We start from the raw sequence: 16,840 nt of genomic DNA on the forward strand, positions 1-16,840 counted from the left end.
ACGTGCCTCTCACATGCGCCTGCACTCTTTGCCGTTGTCTTTTTATATCATCTGCCGCATTCTAGATCGTTCGTGTAGCTGCTCGTTTTGGTGTCCTGCGTTGTCGCTGGCGGTTGCGTGTTGGGTGTGTCAACATCGACTCCGTGGGCCGGTGGTGCCCTGTTGCGGTTCCCGTAGTGCTTCTCTTTTTACAACTTCCACCCCTGCCCCCTCCGGCGTTTTCTTTTTTTTGTTTCGTTGGTGCCTTGTAGTTGTTGGCCGTGGGACACACCGTTTCTGCTCCCCTTGCGGGTGTGGGACCTGGTGCCCCTCGTTGATGGTGCCAGTGCGTCTTTGCCTGTCAGCCCCTTGTTATGTATCTTAATATGCGCCAATGGCTCCTTGAATATGTATTTTGTTGGGGCCGACACCGCGTTGTGTGTGAGAAACAGAGCCACCAGCACCCCCCTACTCTTCCCCTTTCACACCCCACGTGGACGCGCCCTCTCTCCCCCTCCCGCCGCTCTGCTTCCTTCCTTCCCTCTTTCTTTTTCTCTTGTGTGATTCCCCTCTCCTTTTCGACAAGCGGATCCGGCACGCCACTTTTACACCTCACCATTTTCTTTGTCCGTCAAGTCTCTCTGAACCACCACCACCACCGCCGCCCCTCCTCCTCCTCGCCTTCTCCTCTCTTCTTGTTTGCCCTTACGTGACTACATCGCCGCACACACGAGCAGCAGTAGCAGCAGCAGAAGGGACAGGAAGCTCTACATCAACGCACAGCAATACACACACACACACACCCTGCGCGCGCGCTTGTGTGCACCTTTTCCGCTTCTCTCTCCCCCTCTTGCTCTTTGACAGCAGCGCGACTTCTCATCCTCGAGTGAGTTCATGTAAAATAGCATGCATGCCTGCACACCATGTAGTGGGCGCTCCACCACTTCCTTCAAAACATATATATATATATGTATATACCAAAACAGATCATGAGGATCTTAAGCGAGCCGCAGAGGACGGATGCTGAACACTCTCCCCCCGTCCCCTCCTCCACACCCGCACGCGCACAGCAATACGTGTCTGCGGAGCGACCATCGTAACCGGGTGTGCACTTGAATGTGCCTTCGCTCTTGTGGGCTCGATAGAGAAGCACAGCCATCTCTCTGCGTGGGCATGTGTATGTGTGCGCGTTCGCGCATGTGTAAAGTGGGCCTCTGTAGTCCTCTCTTCATTTCGCCCTTTCTCTCATAATATTCTCTTCATCCAACAGTGCGTCCGTACGTAGAAGCGAAAAGCAAAACAACAGACACACAGTCACCATACACATAAAAGCAACGTCGACGAGCCTCTCTCCCCTCTCTCCCACACGCATTCCCTTTCGAGAGGCACCTCCTACCCCCTCCTCCCGCTCCTGGGACAACTCACCCTTCCACCTCCCCTTCCCCCCGCAAGAACGGAAAACCAGAAGAAAAGACACAGCGATACGCACGCACTAGCAACAACGACAGCAGGACTTTCCCACGTGTGGGCTGTGTCTCTCTCTCGCTCTCGTTCTCTCCCCGCCTCCCTCCTCCTCTCTGTATCCTTGGCCCTCTCCCCTCCCTCCGTTCCCCCTTCTCCCCCCGCTCTCTTGAACGGGCTTCGCCGCGCGTCTTCCATTGTTCCCCCACCCGATTTGCCCCCCACCCCCTCCCCATCCCCGTCCCCGCATTTCCTTCTCCCGACTTTTGGGGCAGCTGGCCACACACCCACACCGTTCCCGTGTCTTTGCCGTTGTGCTCCTTCCCCTCCCGCGGTGTCTCGGCGTCCGCTGTCTCGCGTCCACAGCTCGTCCCCCTTCTCTTTTTTCTTTTTACGGCTTCCTGGCAGTCTCCCTGACTCACGTGCACTTTGCTTGCCATTGCCGCGTGGACTCTCGCTCCTTCTGTCTCCCTGTCGCGTGTCCGCCGGGTGCTGTCGGCGTGCGCGTGGGCGTGTCAGCAAAGGCCTGGCCTGGGTTTCTTGGGCTATTGCTCTTCTTCCCCGCCCCGCAAGCACCGCCCCGCCTCTCCTCCACCAGAGAACGAGACAAGAGGGCTGAAAAGAGAAGCGGGGAAGGACGCAACAAACGAGTAGTCACGAAGCGAAGAGAGGGCGTCGTAGGCTCGACCACCACACCATCTTCCGCCTTTCTTCAGACTGACCGACCGACAGACACACACACACACATATACATACATACTATACATTCTTTGTGGACAAGCAAGGCTGCCGGCACCGACAGACCCTCTTGTGAGGACGTGACAAGGAGCGGTGCCGACATTCTCATCATCGACGGCACGCTTTTTTTTTAGTATTATTAGCTGACTCTTCCTCCTCCTCCCTTTTTTTTTGTCTGTTTTCTTGACGCTTTCGCTACATCTTTTTCCGCGCCCTCCTTTTTTTTTTTCGGGCTTTGCGATTGAATAGACGCGTTCGCTTTCTCCTCCCCTCCGGTCCCCCACCTTCCTGCCGTCGCTCCCCAGCAAGCGGCACGTACGCACACACAGCCGAACCCACGGGCTCTCTTTCTCCCCCCTCTCTCTCTCTCTGTGGGTGTCTGTGGGCGTGGGTGTCTCTGGGTTACAGCCGGTGCACACTCCTTCTGGCGTAAGAGGCGTGCAACGAAAGAGAATGAGCTCTCATCAGGCGGTCACAGCATCTCTGGGGAGCGGTGGGTACAACGCGAGCAAGCGCTCTGCTCGAAACGTGTTACCAGCGAGCACCACCTCAGTGACTCCCTCGTCTAACGCTGCCCCTGCAATGACTTCTACTGGTACTGATGCCCTGATTATCAAGGGGAGCGGTGCAGCTGTCAACCAAGCGCCGACCATCGCCCGACCCTCGTACACCGATGGTGCTGCCACAAACGGCACCAGTCGCTACCGCCACAGCAGCGGGGTTGGGAACAACGCTAACACTGCTAACGGCAGCGGCAATGAGCCGAAGATCAACACAGGCAGCAGCACCTCCGGCACTGCTGCGGCGACCACGGAGTCCGTCATTGAGGAGCTCAAGGCCCTCGCCAAGTCGATGCTGGAGGCGACGAACGCGGCGCGGCGCCGCACGAGCTCGATCGAGCAGCGAAACTCGTACGAGGCTCTCATGCACGCCATTGAAAACCGCGTGAACGGCGATACAGTGAACATTACTAGTATTGAGAGCAAAGACGCGGCCGCTTCCACCGGTGGCTACGCAGCGGCACCCGCGACGGCGACCGCCGCCCCCAAGCACGTCGATCCCATGGCGACGAACGGCATTTCCCAGTCGGAGATGCTCTCGGCACATCTCACGGAGCAGCTGACCGACATTCCAGCCGCGCTGTCGCCCGGGAGCTGCGTGAGGCAGCAGTCGCAGCAACTCCCGCCGGCTCAGCGAAAAAAATATGGAAAGGAGGAAGTTCCGACGGTTGCAGCAGCGGAGACGGACGCCGCTGTGCGCAACACGCAGCAGCCTGCGGTGCCTTCACAGCAGCAGCAGCAGCAATGCCAGCGTGCGGATATGAAGCACCACGCGGATGTGGCAGACGTGGGCTCAGAGGACGACGACGATGACGGGGGTGCGGCCCAGGGCGACAATGAGCAAGCGCTGTCTTTGGCAGCGTTGCACTCGCAGCCGCCAATAACGCGCCGCCATGCGCCCACTGCGATGCTCGAGGCAGATGAGGACGAGGATGATGATGACGGCACTGCCTACGACGGGGTCAAGACCCAGGTACTCTTCAAGCCAGTCAACCGCGCCGCTTACCGCGAGGTGGTGGCGTCGACGTGGAAGCCAGAGGGCCTGACGCGCCGCACCAACACCGCCGGCAGTGGCAGCCAGCAGAACCGGAATAGCAACAGCAGCAGCAGTGCGAGTGAGTACAAGGACAGCCCTCATCATCCAAACTCGTCTGACGACGATGAGGAGGCGATCGCGACGATGGCGACTCGCAACAAGACAGGCAGGGCGGCTGCTCGGACAGCGCCGTCTATGAAAGTGTTTCGCGTTCCCTCGTTCCCGTATGGCGGTGGTGTGACGGAGCAGCAGGCGCGGATCCTGCAGCGGCAGTTTGACGAGTGCATCCACAACGGCGAGCACCTCAGCTCCAACGCCGCCGGACCTGCCCTCATCACGAAGCGCGACTTTGACTCGGGCAACTACACCGAGGTCTCTGCAGCCACTGCGCAGATGGATACAACCTCCTTCCAGCCGACGTCTCCGTACGAGTTTGTCGTCGAGGTGGAGCGCGACGTCCGCTTCGACGCTGTCAAGGCCCGTGAAGAGCGTCGCCATCGCTTCCGGCAGCTCGTGCGCGAGAAGCGCGCGCCGGCCACGATGGGGACTTTCAACCTGCGCGTCATCATGGACCCGTTCAAGACAGGCTTTGAGGAGGAGAAGAACTTCCCAATCGTGCCTGGAACCGTTATTGCCGGCCGCTACGAGATCATTCAAATGCTGGGCAAGGCCACCTTCAGCCGTGCGGTGCGCTGCTACGACCTACAGGATCCAATCTACAACGAGGACGAGGAGAGCGACGAGGGCGAGTACGAAGACGACGTCGACGACGACGATGCGAACAGTGCCACTGCCTCGCCGGCAGATGGGACCGAGAACGTGGCTTGCATCGGCAAGGGAGGTGTGACTACTGCCTCTTGCAGGGGGTCAGACACCGCTACCACCGCCAGCGCTAGCAAGCAGCAAGTCAAGTCTGTCAACACAGCGACGAAGTCACGACTCAAGCCCAAGCGCAGGATTTTGGGGTATGGCCAAGTTTGCCTGAAGATCATCAACAACACAAAGGACTTTTTTGACCAATCGCTTGATGAAATACGGCTGTTGACGCTGCTGAACCGCCAGAAAGACCCTGATGATGCGCATATCGTGCGGCTCATCGACGCCTTCTACTACAAGGAGCATGTCATGCTCGTGACGGAACTGCTGCGCGACACCTTGTACGACTACGGCAAGTACAACCGGGAGGAGGAGAAAGAGTTCTACTTTACCCTTCCTCGCCTGCGCCGACTGACGCGGCAAATTGTCGAGGCGCTGACGTACGTGCACTCCCTCAACCTCATACATACCGATCTCAAGCCTGAGAACATCATGTTTGTCTCCTACAGCCGCTGCATCGTCAAGGTGATCGACTTTGGCAGCAGCTGCTTCCTCAGCGACCACCTCAGCTCCTACATCCAGAGCCGCAGCTACCGGGCTCCAGAGGTGGTGCTGGGCTGCGACTACGACGGCCGCATTGACGTATGGTCACTTGGTGCGATTTTGGTAGAGATGGTCACAGGCGACGTGCTTTTCACCTCGGACACCGTGCCAGAGATGCTGGCGCGCATCGTGTACGTTTGCGGCACGCCGTTCCCGCGGCGCATGCTATGGGAAGGCCGTCACACAAGCGACTACATCAACAAGTTCGGGTGTATCTATGAGTACGGCGGCGGTGCAGATGGGCAGCATGACCGCCCCGAGAAGGGCGACACCGACGACGGGGAGGAGCCGTACTGCCTTTACACGCCGGTCCCGACCATGGCGCCGCACACTTGCGCATCTTCGAGAAAGTCGCGGGCGGCAGCGGCGGTGCCACCACCACCACGGACGACGACGGCCCCATACAGCGTCTTGCGCGAGAAGCTGGCCGCTGCGAACATGGTGGATGAGGAGTTCATTGCGTTTGTGGAGGCGTGCTTGATGCTCGACCACAAGAAGCGGCCGACAAGCGCGGAGCTGCTGGAGCACCCCTTCATCAGGGATGTGGTGCTGTGAGTGAGGGAGGGGGCACCAGAAGAACGAGGGATGAGAAGGAGAGTGCTGAAGGTCTTAACTGTGCTATCTTTCCGCTTGCTGATTTCTGTTTTGCTTTCTATTTGTTCGTTGGCCCATGTAAGTCATGTGCTGATGCTTGCCTCTTTCTGTGGGGTTGTTTCCTCCACGCGTGGGGGTGCTGGTGCCCGTCTGTATCCCTGTACAGCCCATCCTTGAACTCCCCCGCCTCGGTATTCTCTGCACGCATGCGCATCACGGAGGACAAGTGAAGCGAAGGAGCGAGCATGAAGGCTCACGTGACCTTTTCGATTGTTTTGCTGTCTCAACGCTGCTTGTGGCCATGATGTGCTCGCCCTCGGCGTGCGTATGTTACGTTGCTGTCGATGCTTCTCGTTTCCCTTCCCTACGGTGTTGCGTGTGCGTTGTGGGCATCACCCTCCCCTTCCGCCACCTTCTCGACAACTCGGATTTTTTTTCTTCGCCTGGCTGTGGGTGGGAGGAGTGGAGGGAAAGAAGGAAGGGATGGCGGGCGGGCCATTTTCGATAGGGGAAAGGGTGGTCGACGCAGGCTGTGTTGCAACGAACAATACTCGGTTCACTATCGCCAACTGAACGGGGCCATGCCACCACCTCTTCCCACCCCACCCCCTCCTCCTCCTCCTCCTCCTCCTCTGTCTCTCGCTGCTCCGTGCGATGCCGCTCAGTTTTTTTTTCTCGTTGCTTTCTTGCTCTCTGGTTTGTGGCTCTTTTCCCTGTCCATTGGTGCGTGTGCTGCACCACCGTCTCCTCTGTCTCTTCCCTCCTCTGCCTCCTTGCGTTCTTCCCTCTCTATAGTTTCTTTGCGTTGCTTCCAAGTGGCAGCGGCGGCCATGGCGCTCGCCCTCCTTGTCCGTCTCCTCTTTCCTACACCCGACCTGACCCGCCGTCTCATAGCTTCCTCCTGCGCCTCTCTCCGTTTTGTTTTTTGTTTTGTCTCTCCGTTGGGCTGGCGAGGCGCAGAGATGTGACCAGGAGAGCACGCTGCCCCAGCGACATGTCTTTACGTGTACACCTCCGCCGTCTTCTCACACGTTGTTTTTTTTTTTTCTCCTCCTGTAGCTTCTGTTCTTTTTTTTCCTTTTCGCTTGTTTGCTTCGCATGGGAGCTGGTGCGCACATAACGGGTGTGTGCCCTGCGCGTGTGTGCGCGTATCTTCTGCCATTCGTCTGGCCTTCTCTAGCCTCCTCCTCGGTTTCTCTCCCCCACCCCCACGTCCCTACCCTTGGCTGTTGCTCGCGTTGTCCCTGTGTCGCGGTTCGCCTCATGCCGTTCTCTCCCCCATGCCAAGGCGGCAGAGTGTGCGCGTGTGTGCGTTTTGTTTCTTGGATTTGTGTGCGGAGATGTCTGCCGCTGTTGTTGTACAGGTCGCTGTGGATGATAGGGATGCATGCGTGATGGTCAGGGTCGGTCGAATGCTGCGTATGCGTGTGTTGAAGGCTACTCTTTTGGATAGCGAGGTTGCGTCGAGGGCATCCGGAGTGCCGTTGATTTTTTTCTTTTTTGCCTCTTATTCCTCCCACTCTCCCACTCTCACTCTGCGCCTGTGCACGGACGGGTGCGCGTTCCGATCTGTACGATTCTTTCTCAATAGAAGGTAAAGGATTGAGCAGCGACACATAAAGTAAGAGGATCATCAAGGAAGCTGTCCATTAGCGGCATGTGCGTGGCTGTTCATCGTACGAGGCGAGGTGCGGTACACGCGTCGTGGGTGAGCGTTGCCCGATGCGCTGCGTGCATATGTATGTGTGACGACTGGTCTGCATGTATGTCTCGCGAGTCGTCTACGTTGCTCGCCCCGTTTTTTTTTTCAGATACGACACACCTCTCTGGATGCGGAACGACGCCGTGTGCAGGCCCACACATGCCCCCAAAACGCAAGCATCAGAATGTTATCGTCAGTGCCTTTGGCCGCCTCTCATCTCGCACGCGTTCATGAGCTCTTTTACGTTGCTCGGTTGGGGCACTTCTCTTTCCGCACTACCCCCTCCATCTTCCATGCTCGTACCATCATTGGAGCAGCAGCACATGCAGGGCTCCAGGGCGAGGGGGCGATGCTACCATCAAAGCCTTTACAATCAACCCCCCCCCCCCCCAAAAAAAAAAAAACATATTTGTGAGCAGCGTGAAGGACTAGTTGCTTCCCCTCACCTCTCCCCGCGGCGACGCAGGTGGCTGATGGCCGCCTTTATAGCACCAGCACAGGCCCCATCCCAGGGGTGTGTGCACGCGACCCGCACCATGCAGCGCCGCGTGCGTGGGGAGTGGAGATGGGCAACGTTATCGCCCCATCTCCTCCCGCTGCTGCTGATGGTCGTCATGCTGTTTCTTTTTCCTCGTTCTGACGCTTCGAGCTTTTGTCTTCGTGGGAGGGACACTCATGGGCCGCGCCTTTCCTGTGATGCGCACCTGACGGTGAGCGCCGTGGCGCTGTTCTACTACGGCAGCAGCGAGATAAACAGGTGTGCTGTAAAATCGCGCGCCACCGCCGTCCCGGGCGTGCTTATGGTGCGCGCTGCTACGGCGGAGTCGTCCGCAGGTGGCAGCGAAGAGGAGGCGGGCGGCACCGACGCGTGGGGCACCATTGCTATGAAAAGAGCACTGAACTACGACTCAGGGTTGAAGCCATTCATGACACCGTGGCGCGAGGTGCGTCGCGCACTGCGCGATGCGGGTTGCTTTTCGACGCTTGCACTGCCGCGCCTGACGCTGCCAACGGACCGGGCGAGCCCTCGCGTCGGCGATGTTTCACCTGAGTCTTCCACAGCCCTTCCTCCGCTGTGCCGAAAGCCGCTCGTGCTGATGAGCGGCCGAGGGCGAGACTGCGCGAGTTGCTCCAGCTTTGCCTCTGACGTGCTGGAGCACTACCGAGCCGAGTGGGAGTACATACGCGCTCACGTGACCCTCGTCGACGCCGGAGACCCGATGACAGAAGAACTGGTGCGGAACCCGTACCCGCTGTGGTACGACCCGGCGGAGGCGGGGCCGTGGATGACGTTGACAAAGGTATCCGAGGTGCGGAGGGCTGAGGGTGACGTCGTCGCCGCTGCGTCCGGCGCGAGCAGCACCTCCGGGGCCCCCTCTCACGACGTAGCCCAGACGTTACAGCAGTCGGATGTCGAGGACTACACTCTCTTCAACATGGGCGTCCGCCGCAAGGCCGCTTTCCTCCTGCAGTCCCCAACGGTGCAGGCCACGCATCACTGGTCGCGCCTCGTAAAGCGCGCATTCGCTGGCCAGTCCGAGTACGTGCTGCGCATCGTCTTTGCCTACCCGCACAACGGCAGCGTCATGCGCGACATCGTGAACGAGGAGGTTACCGTCGGCGGAAGTCAAGCCGACTACCTGCACTTTTTCAATAAAGCGCAGCCGTTCTTCCACTGTGTAAAGAAGGCGGTGCGGGTAATGGATTGGCTGCAGCGATATGGCGACTACTGATGGCGCACCTGCCTGCGATGACCGTTGCGTGTATGTGTGTGGGAGCTCGGGTAGCAATATCAGCCGCCTTATACATCTCATCCTCATGGTTCTGACTTCTACACAACGCTCGGGCGCATGTTGCACTTGATACGCAGCTGCGTGTCCCTGGCGCAGGAAGTGCGTGGATATCTGTGACCAGGATGCCGTTCTGCTGCAGCATACTGCTGATGGGCGCTGGACTGTTTCCTCTTCTCCTCACGGCCCTCTCTTCGCGTGCTGCTGCTCGTGCTCTCTCTTTGTGTGTGTGTGTGTGTGTCACCTTCAGTGACGGCACGTTCCCCAAGAACGAAAAAAAGACGACAAGGGAGAGGCGACGCACTTTCCCGACAATCGATGCCCAAACGCCAACACCACGAGGGAGACGCGCCGACTGCTTGGCGCCACCGCTCTCCACTGCTGCCGGGGTGTAGGCGTAGGCGTCGATACGGGGCGGGGCAGGGCAGGAGAGAAAAAGAGGGGGAGGAGTAGTGGGCTGCACTTTCTCCTCATGTGATCTCCTATCATCACTTCTCGGGTTTTTTTGTGCGGTATGTACATGGCGACTGGTGTGCGTGCGCATGTGTGCTGCACGGCCAGCGCGAACCGCTATTCTGTCCCTACGCCGCCTGTGAACTCGTCCTGGCCAAGCCAGCATTCATCGCGTCCGATCGTGCCCTCTTCGCTTCACTCATACGCATTCTCTGCCTCTCCACCACATCCTCGTGCGCACTTAGGTGGCGTTGTTGAGCTTTCGCAGCGCAGGCGGGAAGAAAAATCAAAACAAAACCACACACATACACACACTGGACAGCAACTAGAAGGAGAAGCATGTCTGTCGAGTCTATCATGCGGGAGCTCGTGTCGAGCTACCTCTCCTACGCGGTGGTGGTGGGGTCGTCGATTTTAAAGGTGCCGCAGATTCTGAAGGTATGGCATAACCACAAAGCAGATGGCATTTCGCTACTCTCGCTCTTAATAGAGTTGCTCTCGTACATTATTTCGACCAGCTGGGGCGTCGTGCAGGGGCTTCCCTTTCGCGACTGCGGCGAGAACATTTTTATTACGCTGCAGCTTGTGGTGCTGCTGCTGCTCGTGGCAAAGTTGCAGAAGTCGACGCGTAGGGCGAGCCTCGCGCTGGCGACCGAGTTGTTGGCGCTGTGCGCGTTTGCTAGCGGGCAGGTGCCGCGTACCATCCACGAGTATGTGCTAAGCGGACAAGTTTTTTTCAACATGTTCAGCCGCGTGCCGCAGATCTACGCGAACTACCGAACCCGGTGCCGTGGCCAGCTGTCTTTTCTCACCTTCTTCCTAGCTTTCGGCGGCGGCGTTGCGCGCGTCCTGACGACGTCTCTGAACGTATCGTGGGACAAGGGCAAGGCGGTGCTGCTGGTTCAGTTCGGTGTCGCCGCCACGCTCAACGCCGTCATCCTGGCCCAAATACTTTACTACGGCATCGCAGACCGGAGGTTCAAACGGGCGAAGTGGAGTCACGCGAAGGCGAAGTCGCTGAAGAGCCAGTAAGGAAGCAGGCGCGGACGTTTCTCTCTCAACGTGCCGCTGCTCTGGCCTATCCCTCCTTTAACCACACCTTGTGTGGCACCTCCATCCCCCCCCCCCCCAACACGGATACACACAGTTCCCTGCTTCTCATACCTGTCTCTTCCTCCCACTTTCACCGCCACCCTGCTGCTGCGACGGTTGCAGTTGCATGTGCAAGAGACTGTTAGACGGGCGCAGCCCACTCTTTTGGTCGCGTTCTTTTGTAATCTTGCCGTCTTCGCGCGATGCACCCCGCAAATACGTGCGCCTGCCATCCAAAGTGGTGACCAAACAGAGGGAAACTAGAGCTCCAGCTCCTTTTCTTGCTCCACGTTTACACTCCCTCCCTTCTGCCTCCTTCGGTGCCCTTCTACCGAGTCTCTCCGCTCCTCTCCGCCTCTCCGTCTCTCTCGCACTGCTGCCGTATAGCTCCTTGCCGTTGACTACTTCGTGCAGTGACTTGAGCCACTCCCTCCCCACATCCCGCTCCTCTTATTTTGCTCGTACACCTTGTCGGGGTCACTGCCATCTCCGCGTCTCACCGCGCACCTGCTCTTCGCCATGTCATGACGGACAAGGTACGCATCGGCTTAGCGGTACACATATATACGCAAACATAGAAGTGTCGCCGACCACAGCCGGCACAACAGGAGTTTGAAAGAGGAGGGGTGGGGGAGGGGATGAAGCCGTAGGGCAGACACACACACAAGCCTCCGCCACCTCCTCTCCCGTCGTTCTCTCTCTGGGTGTGTGAACTGAGATGGTTCAGTCCCGTTTTTTTTTTTCTGGGCGGTGGAGGCGGTGTGGGGCGGGGCGGGAAAGGGAGGCTTGCAGCCTTTGCATTCCGTAGCGGATGTGTGTCGAATGCGCTCTGGGCAACCCTCTTCCTCTTTTTCACCGCTCCCCCTCCCCTACCCACCTCCCTCTTTGGTGGCTTCCCTTAGGGTGGTAGGTGCTCTACATGTACATGCGTACGCGTATTATGTCTCTGTCTGTCCTCGTTCTCTCTCTCTCTCGCTGTCTCTGCGCATCGTTGTCGTCGCTCCGTGCTCGCTCCTCTGCTCTTCTGCCGCAGAATAGAGGCACATTGTCCTACAGTGGAGCCGTGCCTTGGGGCATTGAACGCTGACGACGAGCTCTCTCGCTCGCGATCTCGCCCTCTTTCCTGCGTATCTTCTCTTCTGCTCCCCAAGCCGGCAGGCGGGTGTGCAGCTGTCTCGGCGGGGGGTTCCTTCTATTTTTTTTTTGTGTATTTCTTTTCTTCTCGTGCACCTTTGAGGGATCTCCCGCTGCGACGAGGTCGAGGTCGAGGACGGGTGGAGGGAGGGAGGGAGGGGGCAGGGCGCGATCGCGTCGTCGCTTCCTTCTCCAGCCCGAACGCGACCTTTGCTCTGCTTGCCAGTGTTTCTTCTCGTTTCCATTTTTCTTCGAGAACGGGCCCCCGTGACCTCATGGACCCCCTTCTCTACTGCCATTGTCACTCTCCGTGCCTTCCGAGTACGTCCCGCTCATCCGGACCCCCTCTCCCCTTCACGCCACCACCCGGTAAGACCAGGAGGCTGGAGGGGCGAGTGGCTCCGCACTTTTTGTGCGTACACGGGCGGCAGGCATATATGTGTGACGATATTCTTGTATGAATGCTGTGCACCATGCCTCCCGATATGGCCTCGGTGTGCGAGCGGCGCGATGATGTGCACACGCACGCCCCCCCCCCCCCACACACACACGGCAGAAGTCGGATCGAAAGAATCGAATATGCCGTCTCTCTCAACGGCCTCGGTGTAACTCCTGTCCGATTTCTTCTCTCCCTTCTCCCTCGTATCGCTTCCCTTTCCCTCGCTCGCGCTGACGAAGGAGCAGAGGCGCTCACACACAGGGAAAGCATCACCTCCTATCCCCAAATCTCTCCCACTCCGCTTTCATGCAAGCAAACACACGCGCCAACGTCTCTGCGAGATTTCTGCGACGTGGATGGTATCGCGATGGAAGTGCGTTGACTTATTTGGCCTATCCTCCCTCACCGCGGCGGCGGTGAGGCGACAGCGGCAGCGTTCCGTTCCGGCCCCGCCGCCCTTCGGCTTCCAAGCCTTCAGCGCCAGTAACGCGTCCATCCTCGGAAGAGACACCGATGAGCAAGCTGACTCTGGCCAATGTAATCACACCGCAGCAGATGCGGCAGTCACGGATGCGGCCTCGTTCAGAGATGCCTGGGCAGCGCGATGCAGTCGCATTGACATGACTTTAGGATCGGTGCCGTCTTCAGCTGCGCGCGTACCGCCAGCGGCAGCCGCTGCGACCACAACTACCCCGCGTCTTCCTATCGCGCTTGCTTTGCGGCTCCCTGTTGCTGCGGCACAGCGCCCTTGACTGCTTCTACTAACTTGCCGAGGCTGAACGTCGCCGCCGTGCTGCCTCCTCCGCATCACACGACACGCACCGCCCGCAAACAGATGACCACATTATGCCGCTGGAGGTCATCATTGCCGTCTACGGGATGCTCCTACGGCAGCAGGCGCCTCACACGACAACCGACAATGCCGAGTACGGAGATTTCAGCTCGCGGAGTGCAGCTTAGGCAACTGCGATGTGGTCAACATCGAGCGACGCATCGCCTGCGTCTGGCAGCTCAGTCTCCCCGCTTGGGTTCATCGCTTATGCGTTTCAGCAGCACTCGCCACTCAATCCTATCGCAGTAGTCCTCGGCGCTGACAAGGGTCGCGGTGCCGGTAACGCGCGTGAGCAGTAGCACAGCCACGGCGACCACGAGGACGCGTACGGCGGTATGTCACCGCTGTCCTTGCTAACTCTTTCCACCGTTCTTCATCTCGGGCTCCTAGAAGAGTTGCAGATTGCTGCTGCACCGCCATTATCATCAAGCGCTGCAGTCGCTCCTGCAGCAGGCACCGCTCCGGCGACGGCGTCGCCGTCACTGACTCGACAGCGGTGGGCGGCGGCCCAGACAATCCATCATATGCAGTGCTATGGGTATGCCCCGGATTACTTCCGTGCCCTGGCAGCGATTCCAGCAGCAGCGACGTCGGCACCGGGAGAGTAGCATGGGAAGAGTTCTGGCCGAGCTTCCGATGCGCTGGGGCTGGTCCAGCGTGCTGCGCACGCGATGCCGCACTTCAAACGTCTGTTTTGTGCGCTGGAGGGTGCGTGGGCGATGCACCACGAGCGGCATTGCGGCGTGGCGGGTGAGCAGTAGCCAGTGCCTTTCAATGGAAGGCAGCGGCACACGACCACCGCTCTTGGAGGCTACAAGCAGACAAGAGCTGTGAACTCTGTTGCTGATGAGGCGTTGACGTCGATGTTGCACGCCCTCGCCGCCACCCCTACGCGGGAAAGGTTGAGATCCGCGGCGGCGGCCAGTGACGCGGTACACGCTGTGAGCCACTCAATGACCACGAGGCAACTGCTCGACGTGATTCGCGACCTTGTCGTCTTCGCCTGGCCCGCAATAGAGGTGCGGCGGCGCCAGGCAGAAGCGCCGCGCATGGTGCTGCGGGAAGCAGCCCGGAAAGCAAGGCATATTTGGCGGGCTCGGGGCTCCGTCGACAACTGGCATCTGATGCTGCAGTGGTCGACGAGGAGCAGGACGCGCTTCTCCGACTTGTGCGCACCGCCACGCGCTTCTCCACATTCAATGACCTTTGTGCGCGGATTGAGCAGCTTTTAACCCATGATGGCCAACTGGCCTTCTCTGAGGTGGCCGATCCGCCATCGCGGTCGTCCGTCCTGTCACCGCAGCAAGAAAAAGCGTTGCCGTGTCTGCTGACGCGGGACGTGCGTCGAGTGCCGCCGTGGACAACTACGTGCGCCATACTCAGCGACACGTGGTCTAAGCTGCTGTGCGTGAGCGCCGCTGCAAACGTCGCAAGGACAGAGGTGCGATGTCGACGGGACGACGGCGTGGCATCCATGCGAGAGCTGCTTGATGCCTTCTTTACTTCTCCGCACGCACCCACAGCGGCGCTGCCTTGGCAGGTGACAAGTGAGGCAGTATGCCGGCCAACAACCTATGATGGATCATTTTGGTACCGTGTGATTGTGAGCACCGACACCGCGGACGCCGAGGTGGCGCACTGGAGGCACATAATGTTCGGCGGCGATGCATACGCGTCCTCTACAGGGCTTCCGCCGGGCCAGCGCACAACAGTCATGGTAACGCGTCATGATGCACTTACCAGGGCCGCGCTGCCCGTCGTGCACCGCTGGCTGCAACCGGCAGAGGCCCTTGGCGTGGCGCTGCAGTGCCTCGCTCGCAGTCACGCACGGTGCGCCGAGCAGTGGACCGCCGTTCTTGAGCGCCAGCCGACCGACGGTAAGGGCAGCAGTGCTACTGCAGATCACTGCTGCCAAAACGATGGCAGCGCAGAGACGGCGATCACTCCAGATTCTCTTCCTTGTTTGCGGTCACTGATAGCATCAGCGTGCCCTGCGACCGCGGCAGCACCGGCTGAGGGAGCTGTCGACGCGGTGCCTGCGGCGGTGGTGCAACTAATGGTAGACCAGCATCGCGCCTACGGCGCGCTCCTCTCTACTCCGGAGCAACTGGAATGGATCGATGTGACCTTGCGGTGCACGCAATGTGGGTCGGAGCGGCAGCGGGTCATCAAGGCTGCCTTTATGACCCGCTGGCATTGTGGCCCATATACGCTAACTGTACACGAAGGCGCCTCTGGTGGCAGTGGTGGTGGCAGCGACGACGAGCAAGCAGTGACTGTTTGTTCTGCAATGAATCATCTCATCGCGTCGGCTGAGGCCTACGTGACGGCGATTGTTCACCGCTGGGTATTGCAAGAGGCAGAGGTGCTCGAGGAGTCGGCAGCAGCAACGTTGTTCAACCACGGGGACGACTTAACGCGGCGCGCAGCTCTCCTCGGAGATGTTGGCCGGCTGCTGGCGGGCGTGAGTCGCGCCTTTAATAGTGTACCTGGCGGCCTGCCAGCAGTGGAGGCGCTGTTCGCCACGGCTCGCGCTGCTGTGACGTCAGCGGGGCTGCGCCTCGAGCGCGGCGCCCAGCTTTCGAGTACTTCGTCGCTGTTCAGCGTCGCCGCTACAGCTGCTGCGCTGACGTCTGCCGGGATGCCAGCCCCGCGCGACGACTCTGTCGCTGGAGTTGCAGCACTCTCTTGCTCTGCTTTACTACCTGAGCTCCAGTCTTGCATGGATGTCGAGCGTCGTCTTACGCGGCTGCACGGCTGGCTGGGGCTGCTTTGCACATGCCCCACAGAACTCGTAGCAGACGAGCAGTTTGTGGTCGCGTGGCTGTATGTGTTGATGCGGCGTGCGGAGGAGATGCACGGATACGCGCGAGAAGGATCGGCTCAGCTCAGCTAGGCACGGCGGCAGGCTGGGGAAACAACACACCACGCGGACAGTGCGATTGTCTCTTGTCGTGTTGGAGCGGCCTCTGACGGCGGCGACGACAATGGGTGGGGGTGCCAGTGGCCGCTGGAGACCGAAGAGGCTGCTGCGCGTCGTGTCGCGCAGTCCCTCAGCAGCCAGCCGTGGCCTGTGCTGCCTGCATCGTCGCGGCTGCCGCCCATGCTGCTGAACTGATTGCTTGCACGGGGTGGCGCGCGAACCTGGAGCGACGCCGTACGCACGCTGCAAGCGTCGACAGACGCTGATGGCGGGCTTAAGGCAGAACACGCTGGACGGCGCTTCTCGCTGCTCCTGCTACCGCTCGATCGCGTCGTGTCGGTGGAGCACGCTGTGCGGGTGCTGCACACGCTGCAGGCGGCGGAGGAGCGATGCGCCGCTTCCGCTACTCCTGCGGTAGCAGCATCCATGCAGCGGACACCGCCACCTTAGACACCTCTACAGAAGTGCTCCAGCCGCCGCTCGATTACAACTGCATCAGCGGTGATTCAACTTGTAGCTGAGGTAGAGTCTCTGCCGGCCATGACAGAGCATGGAAATGGGCAGCTGCTGTACACCATCGTACTTGCGGACGTGTACGGCCAGATCGAGCGCGTCTTACTCCGCGAGTGGTGTGGCTGCGCGCTAGCGGCGGTGCTGCTCTTCCTCTCACAACAGCCACAGTACACGT

The 16,840-nt window shown here is 59.6% G+C and overlaps 4 protein-coding genes across 4 annotated transcripts; all 4 read left to right on the forward strand.

Annotated features, from left to right (window-relative positions):
* Window positions 1-3,030: 3,030 nt before the first annotated feature.
* On the forward strand, window positions 3,031-5,748 carry LINJ_14_1140 (putative protein kinase; the record flags this gene model as incomplete). The annotated part of the gene is made up of 1 exon (XM_001464253.1): window positions 3,031-5,748. The coding sequence occupies one exon, from the start codon at window positions 3,031-3,033 to the stop codon at window positions 5,746-5,748; it is 2,718 nt and encodes a 905-aa protein (XP_001464290.1).
* A 2,277-nt stretch (window positions 5,749-8,025) lies between these two features.
* LINJ_14_1150 (conserved hypothetical protein) lies at window positions 8,026-9,222 on the forward strand (the record flags this gene model as incomplete). The annotated part of the gene is made up of 1 exon (XM_001464254.1): window positions 8,026-9,222. One exon carries the CDS (start codon window positions 8,026-8,028, stop codon window positions 9,220-9,222), a length of 1,197 nt encoding a protein of 398 aa, XP_001464291.1.
* Window positions 9,223-10,071: 849 nt separating this feature from the next.
* On the forward strand, window positions 10,072-10,764 carry LINJ_14_1160 (conserved hypothetical protein; the record flags this gene model as incomplete). The annotated part of the gene is made up of 1 exon (XM_001464255.1): window positions 10,072-10,764. The coding sequence occupies one exon, from the start codon at window positions 10,072-10,074 to the stop codon at window positions 10,762-10,764; it is 693 nt and encodes a 230-aa protein (XP_001464292.1).
* A 3,939-nt stretch (window positions 10,765-14,703) lies between these two features.
* On the forward strand, window positions 14,704-16,125 carry LINJ_14_1170 (hypothetical protein, unknown function; the record flags this gene model as incomplete). Its single annotated transcript, XM_001464256.1, has 1 exon — window positions 14,704-16,125. One exon carries the CDS (start codon window positions 14,704-14,706, stop codon window positions 16,123-16,125), a length of 1,422 nt encoding a protein of 473 aa, XP_001464293.1.
* Between the last annotated feature and the right edge of the window lie 715 nt (window positions 16,126-16,840).

The sequence above is a fragment of the Leishmania infantum genome, chromosome 14, assembly GCF_000002875.2.
Source record: "Leishmania infantum JPCM5 genome chromosome 14".
Taxonomy (NCBI): domain Eukaryota; phylum Euglenozoa; class Kinetoplastea; order Trypanosomatida; family Trypanosomatidae; genus Leishmania; species Leishmania infantum.